The 25,978-nt window shown below is 39.9% G+C and overlaps 1 protein-coding gene across 2 annotated transcripts in view; it reads left to right on the top strand.

The window, feature by feature from the left end:
* DNAH7 (dynein axonemal heavy chain 7) overlaps positions 1 to 25,978 on the top strand; it is a 235,229-nt gene that overhangs the window by 186,480 nt on the left and 22,771 nt on the right. For both annotated transcript variants that reach the window (XM_070581701.1, XM_070581700.1), the window contains 7 exons: positions 1,347 to 1,473; positions 2,444 to 2,638; positions 4,357 to 4,449; positions 10,579 to 10,755; positions 13,129 to 13,290; positions 15,542 to 15,742; positions 19,923 to 20,084. In XM_070581701.1, the coding sequence (XP_070437802.1) occupies positions 1,347 to 1,473; positions 2,444 to 2,638; positions 4,357 to 4,449; positions 10,579 to 10,755; positions 13,129 to 13,290; positions 15,542 to 15,742; positions 19,923 to 20,084 (1,117 nt within the window). The remainder of the gene's footprint in view (positions 1 to 1,346; positions 1,474 to 2,443; positions 2,639 to 4,356; positions 4,450 to 10,578; positions 10,756 to 13,128; positions 13,291 to 15,541; positions 15,743 to 19,922; positions 20,085 to 25,978) is intronic.

The raw sequence follows: 25,978 nt of genomic DNA, 5'->3' as shown, positions 1-25,978 counted from the left end.
CCTGGTAGGATTGGCCCTTACCCTTTTCCCTTCAGTCTCCCAATCTGCAAGAGGAAATTTGTCGTAAAGTGCAGAAATTTTTATTTTATTCTAGAAAGACCAAATCTGAGTCACCCTGTATTAATTGTACAGGTATAGATGAGGCAAATTAAATGCCAAGTGTGAAAAGACCATCTATTAGCATAGAAATGGGGACAGGAATAGTATAATTATTTTAAATCTTCAAAGAATTCAACTCTATTTCAGCAACTACTTTCAAGGGGCTTTCTACCAAGCCCTTTTTCACAGGTCTCACCTGGAAATAAAATACATCAAGTTGTAATTCTCTTTGTGGGGAAGCTGGCAGAGGGTAAAATAAAGACATAGGCCGGTAAGGAAAACAATAGAGCGAGGGTGATCAATAACTTAGGGTATCAGTTTGGAAATAGTCAAAATATGGTCGTACTGGTAGATTTTTTTTTCTAGACACATTTAGAAACACCAATATAATTTTGCTTAATCATAATACTTTGCTAATTTTTCCTTCAGATAAATTGATCTGCTTAGAGAGTTTGGGCCATTAATCCATGTCAACCATTACTCTCTACAAATGTTTTTAGTCACTTATTTATTTCTGTTATAACTATTATAACCTATGTAATATAACTATTTTTAAAATTTTTGTTTCAACGATAGTTTCTTTCCCTTATGAGATAAGTGGAAATGCTTAAGTTGTTATATTCATGTTAGGAATTATTATGAATACGGATCACACATGTTAGCACTTACTAGAAAGTTGTTAGTTGGAAATGTTGGAATTATTCATATGTCTTTGTTTTGTCTACATGGTAAATAAAAATGTAAATTTGTTCCAGCTTTGTGATTTCTCCAGCTTTCATAGATTTATGAGCAGAGTAGCGCACTGCTAAACTTAATGTTACCTTAATAAAGGAGCTATTAATTTGAGTCTGTTCATTTAGTATAAAATAGAGAACATTTGGAAGTCTTTTGGAATAAGGAAGTCAAATTTTACCCCAAGCAATGTTTTGTAGTTAAAAGTAATCCGTAAACCTTTAAATGTAATAGATTAATAAACCACACGTTGACTTTTTTCCAAACGGAAGATTAAGCTTTTAAAAAATCAGTCGACAGTAAAATGCAGTTCTGCTGCAGTGTTTCCGCATTGCATAGCTCTCAAATTGCTGTACCTGCTTAATGAGGATCTTTGATTGTTTTGGGGGTAATTGACCAGAAAGCTTATGAGAAGAGCATACATCTAAACGGTTCATAATAGGTTTCCTTAAGAGCATTTTCTTTAAAGTATAATTTATTTTTATTGAATGATTTTTCTTTCTGTTGACCCTTAGGCTTCAAATTCTCAAGGATCACTTTACTTATTCCCTTTATGTTAATGTCTGCCGGTCACTCTTTGAAAAAGATAAACTCCTGTTTTCCTTTTGTCTCACTGTGAATCTGCTGATACACGAGCGTGCGGTCAGTACTGTTTTCATTTTAGGAAAAAAACCTGTATTAACGTTGATTCAGTCATTTACTAATTTGTGTGGGAATATATAAAAAAAAGGTTGTACATAAACAATAATATTAATTATTATTATAGTTAAGGCAGGACATCACTACACTGAATTTCACAGAGAAGAAAAAGAAATTAGGCGCTGAGTTCATTATGTAACTGTTGCTTAAACTTTTGTATGTTTTAGTTTAAAATAAATTAGTTTCTAAGAATCTCGCACAAGTATGCATATAAATTTACTAAATATATTGATATATTTATACAAACTATTAGTATAAATGGTGATGTTTTTAAGAACTTGTGCAAGTTGGTCAAATCTGAACATTTGGGCTGAACAGTAACTTTCATAAATTTTTGCTATGTTTTAAATCTATTCATTTAAAATGTAGGAAGCAATTTGAGAATGAAAGACAAGTGTTGTGAATTCACTATTTTACACACTTATGTTTTAAGATTTATTGATTTTATATGGTAATGTATTTGTTGAAAGCTGAAGAAGTAAAAGTTTTATCCTTGCATTTCTCGCAAAAGTTTCATAGCAGTACCTCATTATATTTCATGTAAAATAATTGAAAACATAGCAGGTTGATGGCTTTCTGACTCCTGACAATTTTTAGAATCAATAGGACTCTAAGTAGCCATTTTGGAAAACATATATTCAAATAGAATATATTCAGATTTTCATGTTTAGTAATTCTGGAGGAAAATTATGAAAAATTAGCTATCTAAAATGGAACTACTTTGAAAACTGGTTTTAATGGATACATTGGTTTCTTATGGATAAATATTGAGCTATATCAGTAGTTATAGAATTTCATGGGTGTCATACTTGATGAAACTTGAAATTAACGGTCAATTCTTTTAAAATAGCTGTAAATTTACTGTGTATCTGATGAACTCATTTCTGACTGTGTGCCACTTTGTCTTCCGAAGATTAATAAAGCCGAGTGGAGGTTTCTGCTAACTGGTGGCATTGGACTGGATAATCCTCATGCCAACCCTTGTACATGGCTTCCTCAAAAATCCTGGGATGAAATATGTCGACTGGATGACTTGCCTGCCTTCAAAGCTATTCGTAGGGAGTTTATGCACTTAAAGGATGGGTGGAAAAAAGTATACGATAGTTTGGTATGTTTTTAACCCTCCTTCTTAGTCCAAAGGTTTTAAATGGAGAAAATAATGTTAAATAATTTATTCTTATCTTTGAGTAAAAGCAAGCTTTAAGTAAGCTTTAAATAACTCGTCAGGTGTTAAAATCAAAGTTTTGATTTATATTATCCCTACCTTCTAAATCGGTAGTTCTGTTTGAACTTCTATTCAGATTCCTTGAAATGTGTGGAGATGCAAAAAAGCCACATGGTCCTTAAAAATATTCTTTTTGAATTTCTATGCCAGGTTTTGATTTATTATCAATTTAGACTTTAGCAGTCTTAATAGCAGATGAGTTAAAATTTTACAAATCAGCTATTGTTTAGATTTTCTGAATGCGGGGTACAAGCTAATAAATATTTTCTGTCCTTTGAGGAGATGGAAAAACTAATAGTTCTCAAATAATTTTCATGAGACCCTATCTTGCTAATTGGAGACTCTTATAGTTAACATATGCCATGATACTCACAGTTTCCCTTCTGGAATACATAGAAATTGTTCCCTTCCCTCATTTTTTCTTTAGCACAGAAGCTAATATTTTGCCAATTCCCAGTTAGTTTTTTCTATTCCTTTGTTTCTACTCTCTTGATATTCTGCTTTCCTTGGGTTTAATATGCAAGAGCTCTGTTTGGAGGAGGAGAGAGAGAGCCAGACATGTGGAGAATGCTTTTTATTTGGTTATGTATTTGTTGTATTATACATGCTAGTAAGATTGTGTCTGCACATGAATTCAAATATTTTGGACTGGGTCTCTTCTTGTAAGTAATAAAAATATATTTCCTAGAGACAAATATATTTTAGAAATATTATTCGCTATGCTGAAGCCTGGAGATTTCTGATCTGAGACACCACATAGCCTTCCCTGTTGTTTCAAAGGTACAAACATCTTCTTTTTTCCAGATTTGCCCCTCCTCCTGGGGCCTTGATGCCTCTCTTCTTGTATGTTTTTAGTTGCTCTCTCTCTTCGCTTCTTTACTTATACCCATTCTCAAATATCCCTTTATAAAAAAGATGCAGAGCCAGCCCTGATTGCCTAGTGGTTCAAGTTCGGCACTCACTGCTTCGGTGGCCCGAGTTCGCTTCCCAGTCGCGGAACCACACCACCCGTCTGTCAGTAGCCGTGCTGCGGCAGTGTCTCACATAGAAGAACTAGAATGACTTACAACTAGGATATACAACTATTCACTGGGGTTTTGGAAGAAAAAAGAAAGAGGAAGAGTGGCAACAGATGTTAGCTCAGGACAAATCTTTCCCTGGAAAAAAAATAAAGAAGAAGAAAAAAGATACAAAAAAATTGTTCAAAACAAGAAATAACACAATAAATTTCAGTACAATGCCCTTCTTCTTTTGTAATAAATGTTTATTTTTATAAATAGGTGATGAGAGTGGTAGTTTTTTAAAATGCTTTTGGAGAAATAATGGGAAAAAATAGGGATCATTTTGTCTATTGATTAGTATTCATACTGACTTTAACCTGCTTCATTCGTGTGTAGTTTTGATTCCTTTATGGTATTTTAAATTTTCTTTTCATTCCTTATTTCATAATTTTTCCCCAACCTAATAAAATTTACTTTAGCATTCTTGATTTCATTTAGTCATTATGTATTTTCTCTAAAAATTGGTGTAAAAGTCAAAATACTGTTCTTTTTAGAAATAGTCTCCAAAATAACACTGAATTATATCCATTGTAATTTTAGGAACCACATCATGAGGTTTTTCCTGACAACTGGGAGGATAAAGCAAATGAGTTTCAAAGGATGCTTATCATTCGTTGCTTGAGGCCAGACAAGGTAAATGTGGACTTTGAAAGCAGCTCAGTGGTTCCATACCTCCTCTCTCCACCAGCCAAACGTGTATTGCCTTATGTAATCAGAGGGGAGGTGGAGGAGCCAGGGGGAAATAACCCCACTGCCATCTAATGCAGCCATTTTACCAAAAGTTTATATATTTGTTAAAGCCACACTAAATTAGTAACTGAGCAGATTACATTTTATAGTTTTATTTATTTTATGATTCTTCCTTTTAACGTATGCTTCCCCAATTCCTCACAATCTACTTCCTTTACATGCTATAATCTCATTTTTATTCTTATTACATTGATGAAATTAAGAAGTGGTGTTAATATCAAGCTGTTATGGTAGAATTTCTGGCTCCTGAAATGCTATCCTTATAAATAGTTCTTTGTTGGCCTTTGGAAAGCTAGTAGAATATCGTTTTTAAGACATTCCCAAAGGGGCCAGCCCAGTGGCGCAGCGGTTAAGTGCACATGTTCCACTTCTTGGCGGGTCACAGGTTTGGATCCCGGGTGCAGACATGGCACCCCTTGGCACGCCACGCTGTGGTAGGCATCCCACATATAAAGTAAAGGAAGATGGGTATGGATGTTAGCTCAGGGCCAGGCTTCCTCAGCAAAAAAGAAGAGGACTGGCAGTAGTTAGCTCAGGGCTAATCTTCCTCAAAAAAAAAAAAAGACACTCCCCATTGCTGACTACAAAGGAAAATGTCAATACTGGTTAGCTTTAATTTCTTTAAATAATGAATTATATAACCAGCGAACCATCTGACCTGTCATCTCAGCAAGTTTCAGTACTCATTCACATCCTCATTTGTGTTAGTATACTCCATTTAAAAAAAAACTAGGCCCACCCTGTGGCCGAGTGGTTGAAGTTCTGTGTGCTCCGCTTCCAAGGCCTGTGTTCGCAGGTTCGGATCCTGGGCATGGACTTACTCTACTCATCAGCCATGCTGTGGAGGCATCCCACATGCGAAAAATGGAAGAAGAGTGGCACAGATGTTAGCTCAGGGTGCATCTTTCTCACCAAAAAAAAAAAACCCAAAAAACTATTCACTTGAAGTATAATGACCCATATCCACAAAGATATGCATAAACTCTGAAAAATGTAGATATTAAATATGTTGGAAAAAAATTGAAAAAATATCCTAATTGTCCATTGTTACTACTCATGTAAAAGTAGTACATAATTATTTCAAAACTTGCTGTACTCACAATTTGAGTTGCTAAGGAGTATAAGACAATATTTCCATCCTAATAAAAAAAAAGCAGAACTGAGATGGTGAAAGCAATAAATTTTTCAAAATTTATTTTATACATGTCAGTGATAATATGGGGTAGAGGCCTCCTTTCCTCTGTAAGCCATAGTCTGTCCAATGCACATGTAATTCTTGCTTGACTCGACAGCATGCTCTCAGCCAGGGCCCAAGCATCCAGTAGGCACAGTGCCTAGGGCCCACGATACTTTGAGGGGTCCATGAGAATGTTTTAATTTCTTTTAAAACAGAGAATATAATCCAGTCTGTATTACATTTGTAATTATACCAAAACAATTGTAAACTATAGTTTTTCATATTTTTTTGTGGAGGAAGGGACCCATGAAGTGCCCAGGGCCCGTGAAGGTCGTAGTGCACCCTGCTCTTAGGTGCTGGAAGGCACTGTAGTTGTTAGGGATCGTTGTTAAACTGGTGAAACATCCTGCCCCTTGGTAGCCCTTTTAAAAATGAATCTCCACTAAAACTTTAGTGTTGAGCCTCAGAAGTCTTCATTTCAAGTGTTAAGTATGGGAGAATATCAGGTGCTTCAAACTCTTGCCTAATATGGCTTCCCGTTTTAAAACCTTTTTATTAAAATTTTCAAAGGTTTTCTCTCTGTTTTCTAAGCTAGATAAAGACTTCTATAAGTAAAATGACTCTGCAGGCACCATTGACCTTCTCCCCTCAATATCTGAAAAACAAAGGATCTTCTGTTCATGTCTTATATTAAGTTTAATTAAAAATGATTAATGAGCCATTCCCTAATTGCAGCAGTTCCATCCAGAAATATCTTTTCCTCAGTTTTATGTTTGCAAATTTTTGACATTTTAATCTGAAAATACTTTGAGCTACCAAATAGATCTAATATTTCTTTCCATATTTATTCCCTTTTTCAAGTGTATTTGAGAGAAATGAGGAGTTAGATATTCAAGCTGAGGAGTTTTTGTTCGTATGTTTTTGTTTGTTTTTAAATCATCTGCAGTTGAACTGATGGTTTCATCCTTCTCTCAGCTACTCTGCTCAGTGCCCTAGCACCCTGTCTTGTGACTTTTTCCTGTATGTTTCCTTATCGCCTCTGGAGTTGTCCTGGGGCAGGCGGATGAGTGTAGACATTAATGCTGCTCACCGACAATCCTGGTTCTCCTCTCCTGCGCTCACTCGACGTGTGGGGGTTGTGACCATACACCTTGTTTTGGCCAATAAAATGTGAGCAGAAGTGTCAGGGCAGAAGCATTTAACTGCCAGTGTGAGGTTCTCCAGGGCGTTCTCCCTGCCATGGGGCCGGTGGGATCACGTGTTGGTATTTCAGTGCCATAAAGGCAGGCAAGAGCACTGGGCCAGTATGTGGACAGTTAGTTTCCTGTGCAAGGACAGGAAATAAGCTTTGGTTGTGTTAAGCCACTGAGATCCAGAAATTGTTTGCTACCACAGCATAACTCAGTGTATCCCAAGTGATACAATTGGCTGGTTACCATTATCTGTACTACCACACCCTGATCCTTAGTATAAACATAGTTACTAGTATGCTATTATATTATCTAGCAACCTCCAACCCTTCCATCTTGCTGTTACCCAGAACTCCAATTTCTAGTGGTGAATTGCTGATTTTGGAATCTATATATTTTTAAATGATGTATGGCTTTATGCTTTTTTTTTTTAAAGATTTTATTTTTTCCTTTTTCTCCCCAAAGCCCCCGGTACATAGTTGTATATTCTTCGTTGTGGGTCCTTCTAGTTGTGGCATGTGGGACGCTGCCTCAGCCTGGCTTGATGAGCACTGCCATGTCTGCACCCTGGATTCTAACTGATGAAACACTGGGCCGCCTGCAGCGTAGCATGCGAACTTAACCACTTGGCCATCGGGCCAGCCCCTATGGCTTTATGCTTTTCAAAGAGTGGTTTTCCAAAGTAAAATGGTATAGCACACCAGAGAAAGGACTGGTGCTATATGGAGCTGATATATGGGCTGTACCATCTAGATTTTATTTCTTTGCAATCTCTAAGATATGAGATAATATACATCCACCAGGAAATCAACAATTGCTTGACTTGTCAGTATAATTTGTTGGCACAATTTTTTTTTTGGTCTTCTTTCCATGTTCTCCCCTCAGAACCAACTGTACGCAGTGGTAAGAAGCCACAAATGCCAGGTTTTCTAAGGGCCTACTTTGGGAAAATGCAGAAGATGCTTGCTAAATCACCAGTAGGAAGATGGGATGGGCTTGCACCTTCTGTTAGAATTTAATAGTTTATTGTGTTTTATTGACAAAGGAAATATATCAGATGGATAAATACTGAAGTGTGAAATATTTTGAGCCCATTTACAAAATGAAGAGCTTCTGGCCACAGTTCTCTCCTTGTGAACTATAAACAGAAAGCAAATTAATCAGCTTTCAATAAGAAACTTGTCAAATGTAAGTTAATATGTTTCTCTGACCTCAGATAAATCCTATAGGAACTTGCAAAAAATAGAAAAACATAAAGGAAAGACCACAAACCTCTTTCCTGCCTTTGAGTAGATGGTTGCCTAAATTAGTCTGTAATTTTTGTTACTGACAGATTTCATTTTACAGACCTAATGCTGACGATATCAGATTGCAGAAGCAAACCCAATGTGATTGCCTTGCAAACTGAATAGCTAGCACGACTTCATTTACCTTGGGAGTTACAGTTCAGTTTTGGGAGCAAGCAAGTCTTGTTCCATTCTAACATTAAAAATGAAACACTGAGGCGCTGGCCCTGTGGCCAAGTAAAGTTTGCACGCTCCGCTTTGGCAGCCCAAGGTTTTGCCAGTTCAGATCCTGGACACAGACCTAGCACTACTTATCAGGCCATGCTGAGGCGGTGTCCCACACAGCACAGCCAGAAGGACCTACAACTAGAATATATACAACTATGTACTGGGGGGCTTTGGGGAGAAGAAAAAAGATTGGCAACAGATGTTAGCTCAGATGCCAATCTTTAAACAAAAACCAAAAATGAAACACACAAATTTGTCTGGGCTCACCCCCTCATGAGCATCCCTAACTTGGTCCTCCAGCACTGACAGAAGAGAATCACTTCACACCGGCTGTGTCTGCACGTGTGCAGGGGCCTGACCCACTCTCAAAAGAGGAGCCACTTACAACTCATGCTTCGGAAAAGTAGGACCATGCTCTTCAAAGCCACGTGCTTTCATTTTGTCTGTAAAACTATAATTTAGTGAAGAAGTCAGTCGTAGGAGGAAAGAGGTTATGAAACAATGTTTTGTTTTCTTTTGTTAGTTGTTCTTTTTTTTTAATCCAATGAGAAAAGACCTGCTAAAGGAAAAAATAATGAGAAGAGGAGGGGATGAGGCTGGGACAGGATATTTTTAGTTTCCTGCAATAAGCTTGACATCTGTGCCCAGTCAATATGTCTGCACGATGAGAGAACTGATGTAGACGTGAAACTTTATGATAGGTGAATTTATTAATCTACGATTTTTGTTTAGAATTTCTCCAATTAGAATTCCACCCTCACAAAAAGAGGCATCCTGAGTTTTTTATGCATTCCTTTGTTCAATAGATATTTGTTGCACACGAACAATAAGTCTCATCTTGTTAGGTAGGTCCTTGCCAACATGATGCTTATAAATTTGTTGTTATTCTTCCATACCTTTTCCTTATTTGAATGAACCTAGAGAAATATTGGGGAGGCATTAAAAAATCTAATTTAAGCCCAGATATTCCTTCACTGTCTCTCAGCCTCCCACCCTCACCCCCTCAGTGACACATGCACATTCACACCAGGATCAACGCTGTTTTTAAGGCATTGTGACATGTCAATGATTTTTACTTATACACCTCATGTGAATATACGTTCCCAAGAGTACACAATTAAAACTTGGAAACACATGTAACTTTTTCCAGAGGAGAGAATCCTTTTGAAATATTTGACATCTGAAAATTGCTCCTGCAGTTTGCTCCAAGTTCAGAAAAGTTACTTGCTGGTGGAATTGCTGGTGGTGTACACACAATTCCATCCTTGGTTATGAGCAGCGATCCAGTCAGAGGGATTCCAGGCCCTTTAAAAAATTCTTTGTGTTCTTGTCTTCCTCTTCCTGGGATGTGTTTACATAATTTGTGAGGCTAGACACAGGGCGACTGGTTTGTTAAAGCTATCTTTATCACTTTGGCTCACACCTGAGGCGTGATTAGCTGGAGGCAATGTCCGGAGATAACAGGTCTAGACCCTTAGCAGAAGGAAGGGATGATGTTGCTGAAGCCACCTCAGCTGCACTGATTAATACAATTCCATTCCCACATCGACGCCTGCTGGGGACCCCCGAGCCTCAGAGTTCTGCTCTTTCTCAAACAGGGCCCCAGAAAATGCACAGGCATGCTATCGGAAATTTTATGCAATACAGTTTTTCCTGTTTCCCAGGAGAATGACTTGTTTCTTCTTCAAGTGCTTTTCCTTTTCTTTCTTTCTGTTTTTTCCCCCAGCTATATCAGTTCTTTCCTGGTGATATAGTATTGTATAAATCATACTGAAATTTCTTCTTTTGAGTTGTGGACTTTTGGAACATGGTGTTTTAAAACTTAAGTTAGAGAGTTAAAGTTTCTTATATTCTTCCTTCACTAAGTATTGAATACTCACTAAAAAGAAGACAAATGCCTTTGAATTCTGGTATCACTCACCTTTTATTATTTAAATAATTTATCGTTTTTTTTCTATTGAAAAAACATTTCTATAAAGTGATGCCTTTGACTCTCCACCAGCATTAATGATTAATTAACTAAGATAATGTAGCTAGAGTCCTTTGTTTTCAAACACCTTTGAATCTGAATTTCTTAAGGTTTTAGGCAGATTTTGAATATTCTTTCAAATATATTCTTGTCCCTTTCTAGGTTATTCCAATGCTGCAAGAATTTATAATCCACAAGTTGGGGCGCATGTTCATTGAACCGCCCCCCTTTGACTTATCCAAGGCGTTTGGAGACAGTAACTGCTGTGCACCGCTGATTTTCGTGCTCTCTCCTGGAGCGGATCCCATGGCTGCCCTTCTAAAATTTGCTGATGACCAGGTACCTTAAAACAGAGGAGGTTATGGGACTGGCTCTGTGGTGTAGTGGTTAGGTTCACATGCTCTGCCTCGGTGGCCTAGGGTTTGCAGGCCCGGATCCCAGGTGTGGACCTAGCACCACTCATCAAGGTGCGCTGTGGCGGCATCCCACATAAAATAGAGGAAGACTGGCATAGATGTTAGCTCAGGGTCAATCTTCCTCACAAAAAAAAAAGAGAGAGAAAACCAGAGGAGGTTATCTGATATTATAAAAATAAACAAAAGATTTGCCAACTGAATTTTTTAAAAGAGCAATACTTCTTTATCCTAAGGAGAAAGGGAAAGGTCAAAATTCGTCGTTCACTTAGCCATTGAAAGACTTGGGGCTCCAAAGGTTGATGGAGTCCCAAGAAAATGATACTTAAATGGCAGCATGACAGTAAAAATAGCTCCTTATCCAAATTTCAAAACCAGAATTTGGGTCGGGGGGCGCTTGCTGTTGTTTTGGAGGAATGGACAGACTCTGTGACATCACTGCCCCACTCTGTGAGCTGGGTTGATTTAATAAATTCAAGTCTGCACAGTGACCCTGGGGAGGACCTTCTCTGATCCTGCCCATTCTCCTAATCCCTAAAGGGGGCCCTTCTTGGCTTTCCAGAACCATCATATATTACCGGCACTTTACCAAGTTAGAATATATTCTAATATTTACGTTTCTAGGCTTTAAAAATTATTCAAATGAATTTAGTGTAAATTTTCTCGCATCTTTCAACCTAGAACAAGAGAATAATAATAGATGATTGGGCATTTTTGAGTTGAGTTTTTTCCCTTTTGGTCTAATCAAAGTAACATTTTATGGTAATAATGCTGATATTTCTAAAATCACCATCATCACTTTTGTTGAGTGCTTTACATACACTGGTCATTTTGCTAGATCTTGTTACACACGTTTTCTCTTTTGAGTTTTACAGCAGTCCTGTGAGGCGGCGTCTCCAGTTTACCGAAAGGGATACTAAAGCATGGAGAGGTTAAGTGGCCTCTCAAAGATTACATACTAATTGGTTACAATACTCTTTACTAAGCCAATTTATATTTTAACACCCCATGTCTTTTGCTTTGGGTGTAATTCTTAAATACTAGAGGATTGATTGTGTAACATAGCACTTACCATTGGTTAAAGATGTGCGGGGACATGGCTGTCATAACTCAGGAGATGAGGTCAAGATGCACTGAGGGACTAGATCATGCAGGGCTTTGGTAGGCTGCCTTAAGGACTTTGAGTAGGATGGGACGATGTGGTAAGGTTTTAAGCAATAAAGTGACATGATCTGATCTATAATTTATAAAGCTCTTTCTAGCTGGAGTGAGGAGAAATGATCTGAGAGGTGCAACATGGAAGCAGGGCACTAATTAGAGAGTGCTATTGGAAGGCCAGGAAGAGCAATGGCGGGTGGGACTGTGAGCAGAGTGGAAGTGGTGGAGATTGTTGGAAGTTTCCATTTGTGTGGGATTCAATCTCTCTAAATCAACTTGACCTTTCCGATGCTTTGAGACCTTCCTGGTTCCCCTCCATTTCTCTTCCACGTTGTACAGTTTGTTTATTCTCTGGCTGCTATATAAGACTGCTCAATGCATTATCTTCACTTGCTGTCTCCACTTCTTCCAGAAACAGTAGTATCTAGCTCTGTTCGTTTTCTGCTGCTTCTACCTGCTCGTGTCAATAAGCCGTGGACATTCAGAGAGGGCTCGAGAGAGAGAGGGCTCGAGACCCTACTCGTCCACTCAAGGCCTCTTCCAAAGAGGCCTTCAGGTGGTAACTGTCCTAGAAAGAAAGAGCTTAGGAGTCAGACACCATTTCCAGAAGCTGCAGTTGAGTCAGGACACAGTAGAAATAAATTCCTGGAAAACATTCCCACAAAATTCTTTAAAGAGAGTTTTAAATGGGAATTGGGGGTTAATGCTTTTTCCTCTGAGTTTTATGCAGTAGCCAAATTAGTTAAAATATACTTATTCAAAGATCTGGAGGAAACAGGGCAAGATCATCTGTCTATTCATAGTTTTCTTTTCGGCTTTGGGTTTTAGGAATTACTGAATGACAGCCGGACCCTTTCATCTCCTCCTCTTGTTAAAAGTCTTCTTAAGATTTTTTCTATCCTTATCTTAACAATCAAGCACCCAGCTGACTATTTCCTTCCTTAACTGACTTGCTTTTTGTCTAAATGTTTATAGGATTCTGAGTCAGTAAGAGTTTTTAGGGCTGCATGTGTTTGAACCTTTGAAGGATGCTCCATAATTTAATTTTAATATATTTAATGTTAACATTTCTTGTAATAATAATATTGAGTCTTCTTATAAATGTGATGTTAAATAATATCTTTACTCTCCTTGTACACAGGGATATGGGGGATCAAAACTTAGCTCTTTATCTCTTGGTCAAGGCCAAGGGCCCATAGCTATGAAGATGTTAGAAAAAGCTATCAAGGAAGGAACATGGGTTGTTCTTCAGAACTGTCACCTTGCCACCTCTTGGATGCCAACCCTCGAGAAAGTTTGTGAGGTAAAAATGCAAGTTTATTTTTACTAGATTGTTTCCCCCCGATATAATTAGTGATATATGTACCATCTAAGTAACTCCATTCCCATCCTCTAGTTTGGAGGGTTGCGGGTTAGTGGTGTGGCTGGATTACAGGAGCCATGGGCTCACACTGGGGACTAGAGGAGAACACATGGTCATGCCTTGCTGGATCCCTCTTAATAGGAACAAGGACTCATCTGATGAGTTGGAAATCTCCTTAATCCAGAGGAGCAGCCTCAAAGATGGGAGTAAACCATGAGGTGGACAGAAACCAAGTTACTTTTTACAGCAGTGGACCAAAAACAACAAAGGAGGCTTTTCAGAATGAAATTCATGTGGCCACTCTAAACCACAGGGCTTCGGGGTCTAACTTTCTTTGACTCACTTCTCACCCACTTAGCCCCTGACCCTGCCACAGAGGACCACTGAAACCACCCTTCCTGCAGTGGGTCATAGTATTTCCCTACTTTGATGGGCAGAAAGTCCAGGAAGAAAACCCCACGGAGCTCAACTGAGTAAACTGAAAACCTGCACTTGATTTCAGTGAACAGAGAGAAAATGCGTCCTCTGTAACTTCCCGTGACTCCAGCCCCTCCTAACTCAGAGTCCCCTGGGTGACGAAGTTTACCCATACCCCAAGGTGGGATGGAACCTGCACTATGCAGACATCCAGCTGAAACTTTACGGAGCAAGTTGTATTTTTCTTTATGCCTCTTATCACCACTTTGTCTGTTTCTCCCACTAGACCATAAGGATCACGAGGACAGTGACTTTCTCTGTCTCTTTTGTTCTCTAGTTTGTCTTCAGCACCTTGAGTAGGGCGTGACCCATGGGAGACAATCAATAAATATTTACTGAATTAGTGAATGAATATTGCTTCACTGCTTCAGACCTTTCAGTGGCTTCCCATTGCATGTAAGACGCAGGTCAAACCCCATCCTGGCTTCCAGCCCACTTCTTCCTCTGACCTTTCCTGCCTCTCAGGTGTCGTCTCTGCCACTTTCTGCCTTAACTTCTATGCTCCAGCCATTTGAACTTCCCTCACTTTTATTGGTATAGCACATATTTTCGAGAGGCCATCATAATAGGTATTATTTCTAGCTGAAAAACTATTCTTGCTGTTATTTGCCTTACCAAAATCTACTCATCCTTCAGGCTTTATATTAGAGGTTTTGTATTTGTGCCTGTGTCTTCGTGTTTCCTCTGTCTCTAGGCCATTCTCATGACATGTAGGATTGCACCATATACACCCATCAGAGAATCATACGGGAGAGAAGAGCTGTCCCTAATGGATGGTGAGCTTCATCCAAAGTCCCACGAGTCATGTTGCTTAAGTCACTGGACATAGAGCAGCTGACAGGAAAAGAAACAGTGCCCTCACCCACCACTATTGTTATTAAAGAACTCAGGCAGCTATGCATCCTTCCTAATTCAGCCCCACCCCTTGGCCACATAAATGCTCTCAAATAGTTTTTTTCCTAATGAACATTTACAATTAAAAAAAATCATAGATACCACTGACATGGGCAATTGGGGGAGGTAGCTGCAGGGAGTGGGACTGGAGAGGAAGAGAAAGAAGGGCCCCTGCTAGTTAGTCCTGGGCCCCCTAGGCTTCACGACAGTGCTGTGTGTGCTGCTAGCCTTTACAGTGCCGGCCTGGACATCCCCTAGACCAGCACAGCTAATAGTGACATGTGGTAATGTCACTTCATTATGTCATTATGTAATGTCGCTTCAGGATGTACCAGTTCTTCTCGCCTTTCAAAATGCTCTATTCTTTTTTCATCCCAGCTTGGTGTCATATTAACATATCTGAGTGTATTACTTATTCTCACAAACTGGCTATAGCAAAAAGAACGAATTGTTCTTAATTTGGCTCTGGGGCAGAGAATTATTTCTGTAAATATTTCAGCAACATCAGTGAAGGTACGAGATTTTTGGGAATATCTTAGTCTTTATTGTGGCCAACTCTGAATTATGTAACCCCTTTGTAGACTTTATAGTCGGATGATTTAATTGTATCAAGGAGAATGACAACACTCTGGGCCTTCTCAGTGAACTATGTTGTTTCGGGGGCAGAATCAGATTTTAAGGCTTTCGCCTTAAATTGCAGCAGTAAGTTCTGTTTTGCAAAAATGCTTCCTCCCACTTCCAGCCCATCCCATGCACATATGATCTGGAGATTTGTCTTGGATTTTATGTACCCTTTTGTGTCCGATTTCTTTTCTTGCAGGAGTTAAGCCCAGAATCAACACATCCAGATTTCCGAATTTGGCTGACAAGTTACCCATCTCCGAATTTCCCCGTGTCAGTCCTGCAGAATGGAGTGAAAATGACCAATGAAGCACCGAAAGGTTTACGGGCTAATATCATTCGATCATACCTCATGGACCCGATCTCTGACCCTGAGTTCTTTGGCAGCTGCAAAAAGCCTGTTAGTAATGGCCAAGCCTTGTTACCTCAGCCCTGTAAAGCAATTCAAGGGGCCCCTGGTGATAGTGGATGTGTGTGCTGAGTAAAACTACAAATTAAATAGACCTCCTGCACTGCAGGGCACTTGGTTTTGATTACTGATTATTGACTGTGCTGAAGTCAATTTTATTAATATTTTATTTTAATTTTACCACCAGCCTCATTCCTGCTCAGCTGAGATCTTCTGGGGTGTCATTAATAATGTAGCTTTCTATTTAGAAAGTCAGCTGTAAGCCATTCCCTGTACAAATCTGCAAGGCTGGAGAATCTTGTTTCAGGATATTAACTGAGCCCTTTGCTAGTTGGAGCCATATCTTTAAATTAAAACATAAAAATATTTCCTCCATATAACTATAATGAGAGCCAAAATGATTTTACTCCTTGATTGATGGGACTCATAAGGGTCTTTTTTAGCATCACCAGGCAAGCAGGGAAACCACCCACTGCTTTCGTGATTAGAATTCTATGTGTGAATGTCTGTGACCTAAAATTGTTTCACAGTGTTTTACCATAATTAAAAATGGAAGAATTTCTTTTTAAGAGGGGTTATGAACCTTGGTAAGTTTTTGCCATTAAAAACCTCACACTCTTGATGTCAGAATATGTTTTAAGTACACATCAAAAGAAAATATAAAAATAAAGAAGTACTTTCATTAAACAAAAGTCTTGGGTACTAAAAAAAGTGCCCGTGTTTAAAACTAAGTCAAACCTTATCCTAAGCTTCCAAGACCTTCTGTACGACTAGCTTTGGCATTGATTAGGCCCAGAGAGAGCAGCTTACTCCCAGGTAGGTGGTGAGGTGCTTCTGCATGGGCTAGCTAGACGCTCTTTTGCAAAATTTTACTCCCTTTCTTCTGAATCCAAATGTCCCTCCACTGGCAGTCATACACATGGGAAGTCCAGGCATTTATGAACCATGGTCCAGGCCAAAACCCAAATCTCCTCAACTGCCAAAGCAGCACATCATAGTTTTTCTGTTTTAACTTTTTTTTTTGGAAATAATTTTAAATATGCAAGTATAAAAGTAGTACAAAGAACAGCCCAAAGCCCTTCACCCATATCACCTCTTGTTAATGTACACCATTTTCAGGGAATTTAGATATGTCACAGCCCTTTATCCAGAAAGAAATACGTAGATGTACATTTCTGAAGAACAGAGATACTGTCTTTTCAAGGTAGAGCTAATAGTTTAGTAAATTTAACACAGATGCACTATTGTATCGAATCTGCCATTTGTGTTCCAGATCTCTCCTTTGATTCGGTGATGTCCTCTAGAGCATTTCCCTGTTCACTACAGGGTTGGTCTAGGGCTCGTGTCACATTTAGTTGCCATGTCTCTTTGCCCCCTTTAATCTGGAACATTTCCTCAGCCTTTCTTTGTCCTTGATGACATTGACATTTCTGAAGAATTCATCTCCGCCCGTTTCTTTAACAGAACATTTCTCACTTGGGCCTTGTTTGCTATTCCCTCCTGATTAGATTGAGGTTACTCATTCTTAGCCAGAATACTACACGGGTGAAATTGCGTCCTCAGAGTATTGCATTGGGAAGCGCACAATGCCCATTTACCCCTCATTGATGATACTATTTTGATCATCAGTGGATGACTGAAGTGTTGTCTGATTTCTTCAATGTAAATAACTGCTTTGCCCCTTGCAACTAATAATCAGTCTGTGGGGAGACATTTTAGGACCATGCAAATATCCTGTTCCTTATCAAAATCCACCCCAGCCCAGATTTAGTCTCCATTGATGATTCTTACCTGATCCCGTTATTTCCTGGGATGATTCCAGCTCTGGCACTCCTTCCATATTTGACACTTGGCACTCTACTGTCAGCAAAGCCCTCCCTTCTCCCTCATTTATTTATGTTATTGGTATGAACTCATGCATTCCTTGTTTTTTTCCAATTGGTATACAATTCATTGCTGAACTTAAGTCTTTTGCTCAAATTGTCCCAGATTTGGTCAGCTCATTCAGGCTGGCTCTTCTGCCTTTTATAAGTCCCATCATTTAAAAAATTCTATTACTCTTATGATGAGCCCTCTTACTTGCTGGCATATGATGCTCCAATCTCATCTGTACCCTAGTCCTGGAACAACCCATTTCTCTGAAGAGTCCTGATCTTTTTTAGTGGGGAATGATATTAGACGCCAAGAGCTGGGTGCTAGATGAGCTCAGTGCTACTGCATTGGCTTTGGTTCTTGGCCCTGTTGGTGGAGAGAATTTGGAAATGTACACATGTACTCACACAAACATATACATGTAATACATATATACGTACACACATGTTCATGCATGCAAACAAGTGCATGCGCACATAGTCATATATATATTTTAGAAGTAATGAGTTCATAGCAATACCTCCAATTTCAGTCCATTACCCAGGGTTCTTTCTCACTCTTCCTCATTCTATATTTGTATGTCCTTCTTCTATATGAGAAGCCTAGCTCCCACAGCATCAACACATTTGCTAATTTGCTCAATGCTCCAATAAATCTAAAATTGTTCCAGCATTAGCACAGCATGTTTAACTTTACTTCCTCCCACCTCTGTGGTTAAATTTATGCTGCTTTACTTTTGTCTCCCACTCTCCCTTTCAAGTTTATTCCACAGGGGAAACTTTCCCCCTGCTAAATCTTTGGGCAGCCTCATGGCTTTCCTGGTTACTGTCAGGTCATAAAATGACCTAAAGTCATTTTAACTTGCAAAGCCAGCCTTCATTCAGAAATCAGAAAGTACAGTGCAATCTAGTAATCAGCACTTCAACTTTTATTCAAAGTGTAGCGTCAACTCTCCAGGACCTCACCAGGGCCTGTAGTCTGTGGGCTTCCACTGAGGAAGAGGATGCAGTTGGCATCTTTCTTTTTGTGAATCCTCCTTCACGTGATAGCTGTTGACACTGACTGCTCAGTTCAGAGTGTGTGCGGGGACGAGACAGGAAGTACAAGTCCCTGTTCGGGGCTGCTATTGCTTGGAGCTCTCCACTTGGCACTTGTCCTGGGGGGTTAAAGCTGACTTTTTCTCCTGTGAGTTCTTACATGGGTTCTCCCTGGGCTCCCCTGCTGGAGGCCTCTGACTGTGATCTCATCACCCTAGGCAGTGCCTCTCCTTCAGGTGGCTGCTCCTGATTCCCTCAACTTTTTGTTCTCCAGCATTCACTTCATACAGGCTCTGACTGTTGGGGTTTACTCACCCTGTGACACCAGTCCTCTTGACTGGGAAACCTTTAAATTACTCCTGGCTGACATTCCTCTTCCAGCTCCCCTTCTGCTCCTTGGGATCCATACCCAGTTGGCCCACCGTTGGAGGTGGGGTGCTGATTTCCCTCTCACAGTCCTCTACCCTATGCCCTTCGGCTGCTCTACTCTTTCAGGCATGGGTTTTGCATTTTCCCACTCCACCCAGTTGCGGGGAACATGCATCCACTCTCCGAGTGGCCCCATTCATTCCTTCTCACTAGCTTGGACTAAGACCTCACACTCCCTTCTCCCTTGGGGGTGGGGGCAAGGGGACTCCCAGCACAGCAGCTGCTCTTTCCAAGGAAATCTCTCCACAGATTCTCTCTCAAGCTCTATTTTGACCATGTTAGAACCTTCTTCTGGAGGGTACAAATGATTAATATATTTCATTGTACTTTTTGATTTCTGAGTCAAGGCTGGCTTTGCAATTGACAGTGAGTGGAGGACATTTTATTACCTGAGAGTAAACAGAAAAGTCATGGGTCTGCCTAAAGTTTCAGTCCAAAAGTCCTTTTGTAGAGGTGCCTAACTGGTTTGAATTATCTCCTTTGAAATTTCTCCAAGATGGTCTGGGACCACACATTAGAATTCATGCTTCTTGCCTCAGGACGCTTCAGCTGGAACCTCCAAAATCCTGTAAGGTAACATTAAATTAGATGAGCGTACTATGCTTTCTGAAGATCTGGTGTAACCAGCTATATGTGCCAGCTGAACATGTATACAAATGGGCATATTTTTGTCTAAATAGCCTGTAGAAACAGTTAATTCTGTTTTAGTTATACTTTGAGATGGATATATTTATACACAAAAGGAGTTAATTACTTTCATTTTACAATATGGTAAGTATAATGCCATGTTAGGGGGAAAAATAATGATGTGGCACCATTTCTTCTCATTACAGGAAGAATTCAAGAAATTACTTTATGGCCTCTGTTTCTTTCATGCTTTGGTCCAAGAGAGACGGAAATTTGGACCCCTGGGGTGGAACATTCCTTATGAGTTCAATGAGACTGACCTGAGAATCAGCGTGCAGCAGCTCCACATGTTCCTGAACCAGTATGAGGTATCGTAAAACTCATGGCAAGGACGTCACCTGTTTTGCTCTTTATCACGTTGTAAGTGTTTGTACAGTAAGCAGGGACTTCTGATTAATTTCTGCTCTCATAAAATGAATAGCAGGATAGTTCCCAACAGCTTAGTAAGTGGGACGTTATTGCAGCAGGGTATTATGATAGCTGCTACAGTAGGGAGTTGAATGTCAGTTTGTCTTTTAGGAATCTGTATTTTATCGTTTATTTTGACATATAGCCACCTGTAGAAATCTGAAAAGTGAGCATATTGTACTTATTTCGAAAAGGATTTGAGAGGACCATAAATCAACCAGGCTCTAAAATGAAAAAAACAAACAGACTGATTTCCTTCTGTTCTGGAGCATGACTTTATTTTTAGAGAAATGTCACTGTAGTATTATTCCAGAGTTTGGGCCATTTGTCAGGAGAAAATGAACTATTTAAGCTGTTGGTGTTAACCTGAAGTATAGATTCTGGGAAGAAGCCAAACAGCCTAATGTTGTGACATCAACACGTTTCATGCCCTACTGTTCTGATACACAGACACACACACACGCACAGCGTGGCAGTACCCACTTTCCCTCTTTGCTATCGTCCATCAGTTGGATTTTTAACCTGTTTGCCCCTTTGAAGAACTGCTCAGTCGATCCCTCCAAGTGTCCTGCGAGGATATGGAACTTTTTAAAAAGTGAACCCCTTAAATTTTGGAAGAATTTTGTTCAAAAGAGGTTGAAAATTTTTAAATCAATCAATGGAACATCAAAAAGCTTTGGTTTTTGAAACTGCTAGTGAATTGTGATTATTTTTTTAAAAAAGCTTACAAACAGAAAGGCACTGAATTCTGTCTCTATAAAAGCAGAGGAAGAACTGAACAAAATAAATACTGAGAGCTCAAATGACAGTGTAAACATATGTGCAGAATCCTTTGTCTGAGTTTCTGTGTTACATTTGACAAATCCCTATTCTTACTAAAATGAAATGCATTAAGAAGCCCTTTGATTCTGCAGCATTTAAATTTGATAAAACATTTAAAAGAAGCATGAATTTGATGAATTTCTTTCTTGTAGTAATATTTATCAAAAAAAGATACCAAGAATGGATGCAAAATGCAGTGATACAGTGCCTGTGGAAGAATTTGAGCTCAAATACACTTTTCAATACAGAAAAAAAGGATGAGGACCTCCTCCAGTTAGCAATTTGTTCAAGCACCTGCACGTTTCTTCTAAAGAGTCAATTAAAAGTGTCAACGATTTAAAATTTAGTAACCATAAAATGAAACTTTGTAGATTATAATAGACAATTTTATTTTACAAATTAAAAACAATGAGACTACATTGGAAGGTAAATTCTTTGGAAAAATATCAGAGATGTTATTTGAGACAGATATGTCTAAGAAGTTAATTAAAGTCTGTGAATATATACCAAGAAAAGTTATTCTGCTTGTATTGTTTCTTAAGAAAATCATTATAAAAACTTTTTGCTTCAATTTCTTACTTATTTTAAGAAATAATCTTATTTTGAAAACAGTGTTTGAGTAGAGCTGCTTATAGGTCCACCAAAATACTAGGATAGATTTGTCGTTTAACATATACTATTTTAAAATTATATAATACGAATTATTTTTGGCACCCACTTTTACCCTCAAAGTGTTTCAGTTTGGACAATAGTAAACTTAGTCGCCCTAGCTATTGAGAGATGTGAACACAAACAAAAGGGCAAGCAGGTCTGCTGGCTGTGATCTGGGAAGCTTCCACAGAGAACCAGGTACGTGGGACTCAAGGAATGAACAGTGGAAGCTTTTCAGATAGACAGTGTGGAGAAACAACAGTAAAAAGGTTAAAAAGTGCAAACAGGTGAAAAGGTCTGGTTAACTATCAGTAATTTGGAACATCCTTGTATGCCATGCTAACTGATTTGGGGGTTATTCTATTGTTATTGGTGTGCTTTCAGGAGAATATTTGCATTTTAGAAAGATCAGTCTAGCAACAGAGTGGAAAGTAGATTAGAGGGACCCAAATAACAGGCCAGTTTTAGATGATGTGAGTGGAATCGTGTCCCCCTAAAAGATGTGTTGACGTTCAATCCATGGTACCTAAAAAAGTGACCTTATTTGGGAACAGGGTTGTTGCAACTGTGATCAGTAAGCTAAGTGAGGTCATACTGGAGAATGGTGGGCCCTTAGTAGAACATGTCTGGAGGCAGAGATTGGAGTTATGCTCGAGCCGAGGAAGACCTGGGGCTACCAGAAGCTGGGAGAAGTAAGAAAGGATCCTTCTTAGAAGCTTTGGAGGGGGCATGGCCCTGCCAATATCTAAATTTCAAACGTCTGGCCTCCAGAACTATCCGACAATAAATTTCTGTTGCTGGAAGCCACCTATCTGCAGCCCTAGGAAGCTGCTACAGGAGACCCTCATGATACCCCAGGCAAGAGATGAGAAAAGTTTAAACTAAAACATTTGAACTAGGATGGGGAACATGGTAGAGATACAATAGACATGTAGGGAAAAGGACTGAAATGACTTAGATATTAAACGGGAGAGGGGGAGGGGGAGGGAGAAGTCTCAGCTGATGTTAGTTTTCTGGTCTGGATTGGTGGTGGTACCATCCATTAATCCAGACAGGGAACAGTACCAGGAAGTGGTGGGTTGGTGCAGTGGAGGTGGGTGAGTGGATAATTACGTCAGTCTTCTACATTTTATACACCTGGGATGTCTGGGTGATGCTATCTGATAGGCTCTTGGCATATGGATAAAAGCCTGAAAGAAGAGAGTGACCACAGAACAGAAGTTTGTGAATTGTTAGCACATTAGGAGAAGCCCGAGAACTTCTGAGATTTCAAAGGGAGGCCTTGTAGCCTAAGAAAAGAAGAGAACTAAAGGTTGACTGCTGGCGAGCACCCAGTGTCAACAGTGGGAGAGAGGACAGGAGATGTGGGGAGGGCAGACTGAGCAGCCAGGGGGAAAGCAGGGGAGAGCGTGCTGAGTGACAGGGGACGTCAGGAGCCATCCGTCCTGTCAAGCGCTGCGGGGAGAATCTGAATGACACACAGGACTGACTGAACTGGCTCCTTCTGTTAAATGACGGGTCAGAATGCTGCCCATTCCTCCAGCAGAGTATTTATATAGCAAACGACAAAGCTGCTATTCGTGCGTCACATATACTTCATCACGAGTTAGAGATTCTTTGAGGAATGTGAATTCACAGTTCCCTTCACATCAGTAAGTTTCATGTAATCCTTCTTCAACAATCAACATTTTTTCTTAAAACAAAACCATCCAATGTCTTGACAAAAAAAGCAGTCAGAATTAAACTCTCTCATGGACACATTAAACCTAGACCAACAATAGTTCTTGCCATCAGGAGAATGACTAGGATGAGGAAATCAAGTTAAAGAGGGTGCATTAACCTCAACTTGGGGATAAGAATGGGTTTATGATTGCAACAGACATTAAAATCCCAGGACCTCTGAACTTGTACCAGAACGTGCTCTTCTAGCTCCTAAGTAGGTCCAGCGGGTGAGCTATAGCAGTGGAACCAAATCTTTACGTTCTAATTCTAATTTACTCTGAATAAAAGTCAAACTGGAAAGAAAATGAAGGCTCTTAGGAGTCCTTGCCCCGTGCCTCAGAAATATGGCCTTGGTAGTTTCCCTCCAACCCAGCCAAGAATGTATAAAGAAAAAAGCAAGTCGTTAGGGAGGAGAAATCTATAGGCAAAGCTCTGGCATTCTAGAGGAATCAAACACTAACAGGAACTTGAAGAAACAAAGATTTCACAAAAGTGGTCCCTGGTACTCAAGTGTTGCGGCTGAAAAACACCGTTGCACCCTGATTTCTAGTGAGGTGCTGGGCATCTATGGAGCTGATATCAAGTGCTGTGTTTTGTAAAAATAATCGGTGAAGGAGTAGGGAAAAATGTGGAAAAGAAACAGAATGAGCAATGATTATCTTATGGAATCCTGTCTCTGTTCCCCATTTTCCATTCCCTGCCTGCATCAAAGTAATGGAACCGCCTCCCACCCAACCCTTAAGCTAGAAATAGGGAGTCACCGACACTCAGTTACTCCTCACCCCTCTCCAGCCACATCCTGCCTTCCTCCGCTCCCGCCTCCCCGCTCGACCCGTGCCCTGTGCTGTGTGGATATATGGTGTACTTGCTCTTCTCCCAGTGCGAGGTGCTCTGTCCACACCTCTGAACCTTGGCATTTATTTTCCTTCCACTGTAAGCACCCTTTCCTGTGCCCAATCTTTGTCTACTTATTGGAGTCTTTCTTGAATAATCAACTCAGACTCAGGAGCCAAGTTTGCCTCCCCTTGGCACATTTCTGTGTGCGACTTTGGCTGATAGTCCTTGGTCCAGCATTGTGTTGAGAATCCTTGTCGTGAGTGAACACCTATAAGAGCAGGAGATGATTGCAGACGCTTTTGGTCTTCCATGGTCTACTTGCCCATCATCGCTGCTATCCTTTCCGTTACAAACTCTAGCATAGTGGCCAGAAATATGGGTGCCCAGGCCCCATTCTGTTCTGGTAGCCTTAACAGAGCTGGTGGCCAGTGTGGGTCACTGGGAACTATGAGCTTTTCTCAGAAGGAGAGCACATCTTGTCAGATCACAAGCCAGTAAATTATATGGTGACTTTGTTTTGTTTACTCTTGCGTCCCTAGTGCCTAAAACAGTATGTGTAGTAGACAGCTCAGTACGTGTCTGTCTCATGAAGGAACCAGGATTAGTGGAAACATCTTCAAGCTCTCCAAAACAAGAATGGCAACATTACTATATGTAGAACTTTGGCATAGTAACCGCAGCATTGAAAATGGATAGAAAATGGAAGGAGTATTCGATAAGTGATGAGAGAATAATCGATTATTTGCTAGTAGGAAAAAATAAAGCTAGATTATTCATGCTATAGAATTCATGTTGGATTAAAAAAATAAATAGGAAAAATGAAACTGTAAAAGAAGAAAATACAAGTAGATATATATAATCTACTTGGCAGATGGGCAATTGCTTTGTTGTTCTTGATTTGATAGAGGTGTGTGTGTGTGTGTGTGTGTGTAGAAAGGCCCACCGCTCAATTTCATAGCTTAGGGCATATCTGTGCAGAAGTTTTTCTATGCACAAATAGGTACACATATATATATATGCACAATATATACACAAATTTTTCCTCAAAGGCATAATTATGTTTGTGTATTCATTTTCAGCTTGCTTTTCTCACTCTACATATGTTGTGGACAACTTTCAACATAGATGTAGATCTTTGTTTTAATGGTTGCTTACACAGCATTTCCTCTCTGTTGACTATTATGATTTTATTTCCTTTTTATTTTTTGCTAATAAGCAACGTTAGACTGAACAACCTCAGATATAACCTTGCGCACTCGTTGCCAACTTTGAGCTCTGCTTCTGTCTACACTCTCTCCCCATAGTCTCAACCTTCTTATAACAACTGAGCAGGGAAGCAATGTCAGCAGCACCCACTACTCTTTCTGCGACCCCAGCCAGTGTGCCTGGGCCCCTGGGAGAATGCACTCCCCAATTTGTTTGGTGCTGGCTATGACTGAGCTCTGAGAGAAACATTTCGCCCATCTGCTCTCAGGGGCATGGTGGTGGCTTTAACTCTTCATACATAAATCACCCTTCCCGACCCGATCTCGTGTTATGTCTGCATCACAAAGCCCTCCCAGGGCCAGCTTGTCCATGTGCTGCCCCACCTCATATACTACCTACATAATTTGCACGTGAGTTTTCTTCCCATACTTCATTCTGAGGTGGGGGCCTGTCAACAAGGCCAGCCCAAGCAGTGGGGGCATCTGATCACACTCCCCTCGCGTTTGCAGTGGGAAGAACATCAACTTGCTGGCGTTCTCCTGCCTGATTCTGTTCG

Source organism: Equus przewalskii, chromosome 17 (assembly GCF_037783145.1).
Source record: "Equus przewalskii isolate Varuska chromosome 17, EquPr2, whole genome shotgun sequence".
NCBI classification, from domain to species: domain Eukaryota; kingdom Metazoa; phylum Chordata; class Mammalia; order Perissodactyla; family Equidae; genus Equus; species Equus przewalskii.
This window is presented reverse-complemented; position numbering and strand designations above follow the sequence as displayed.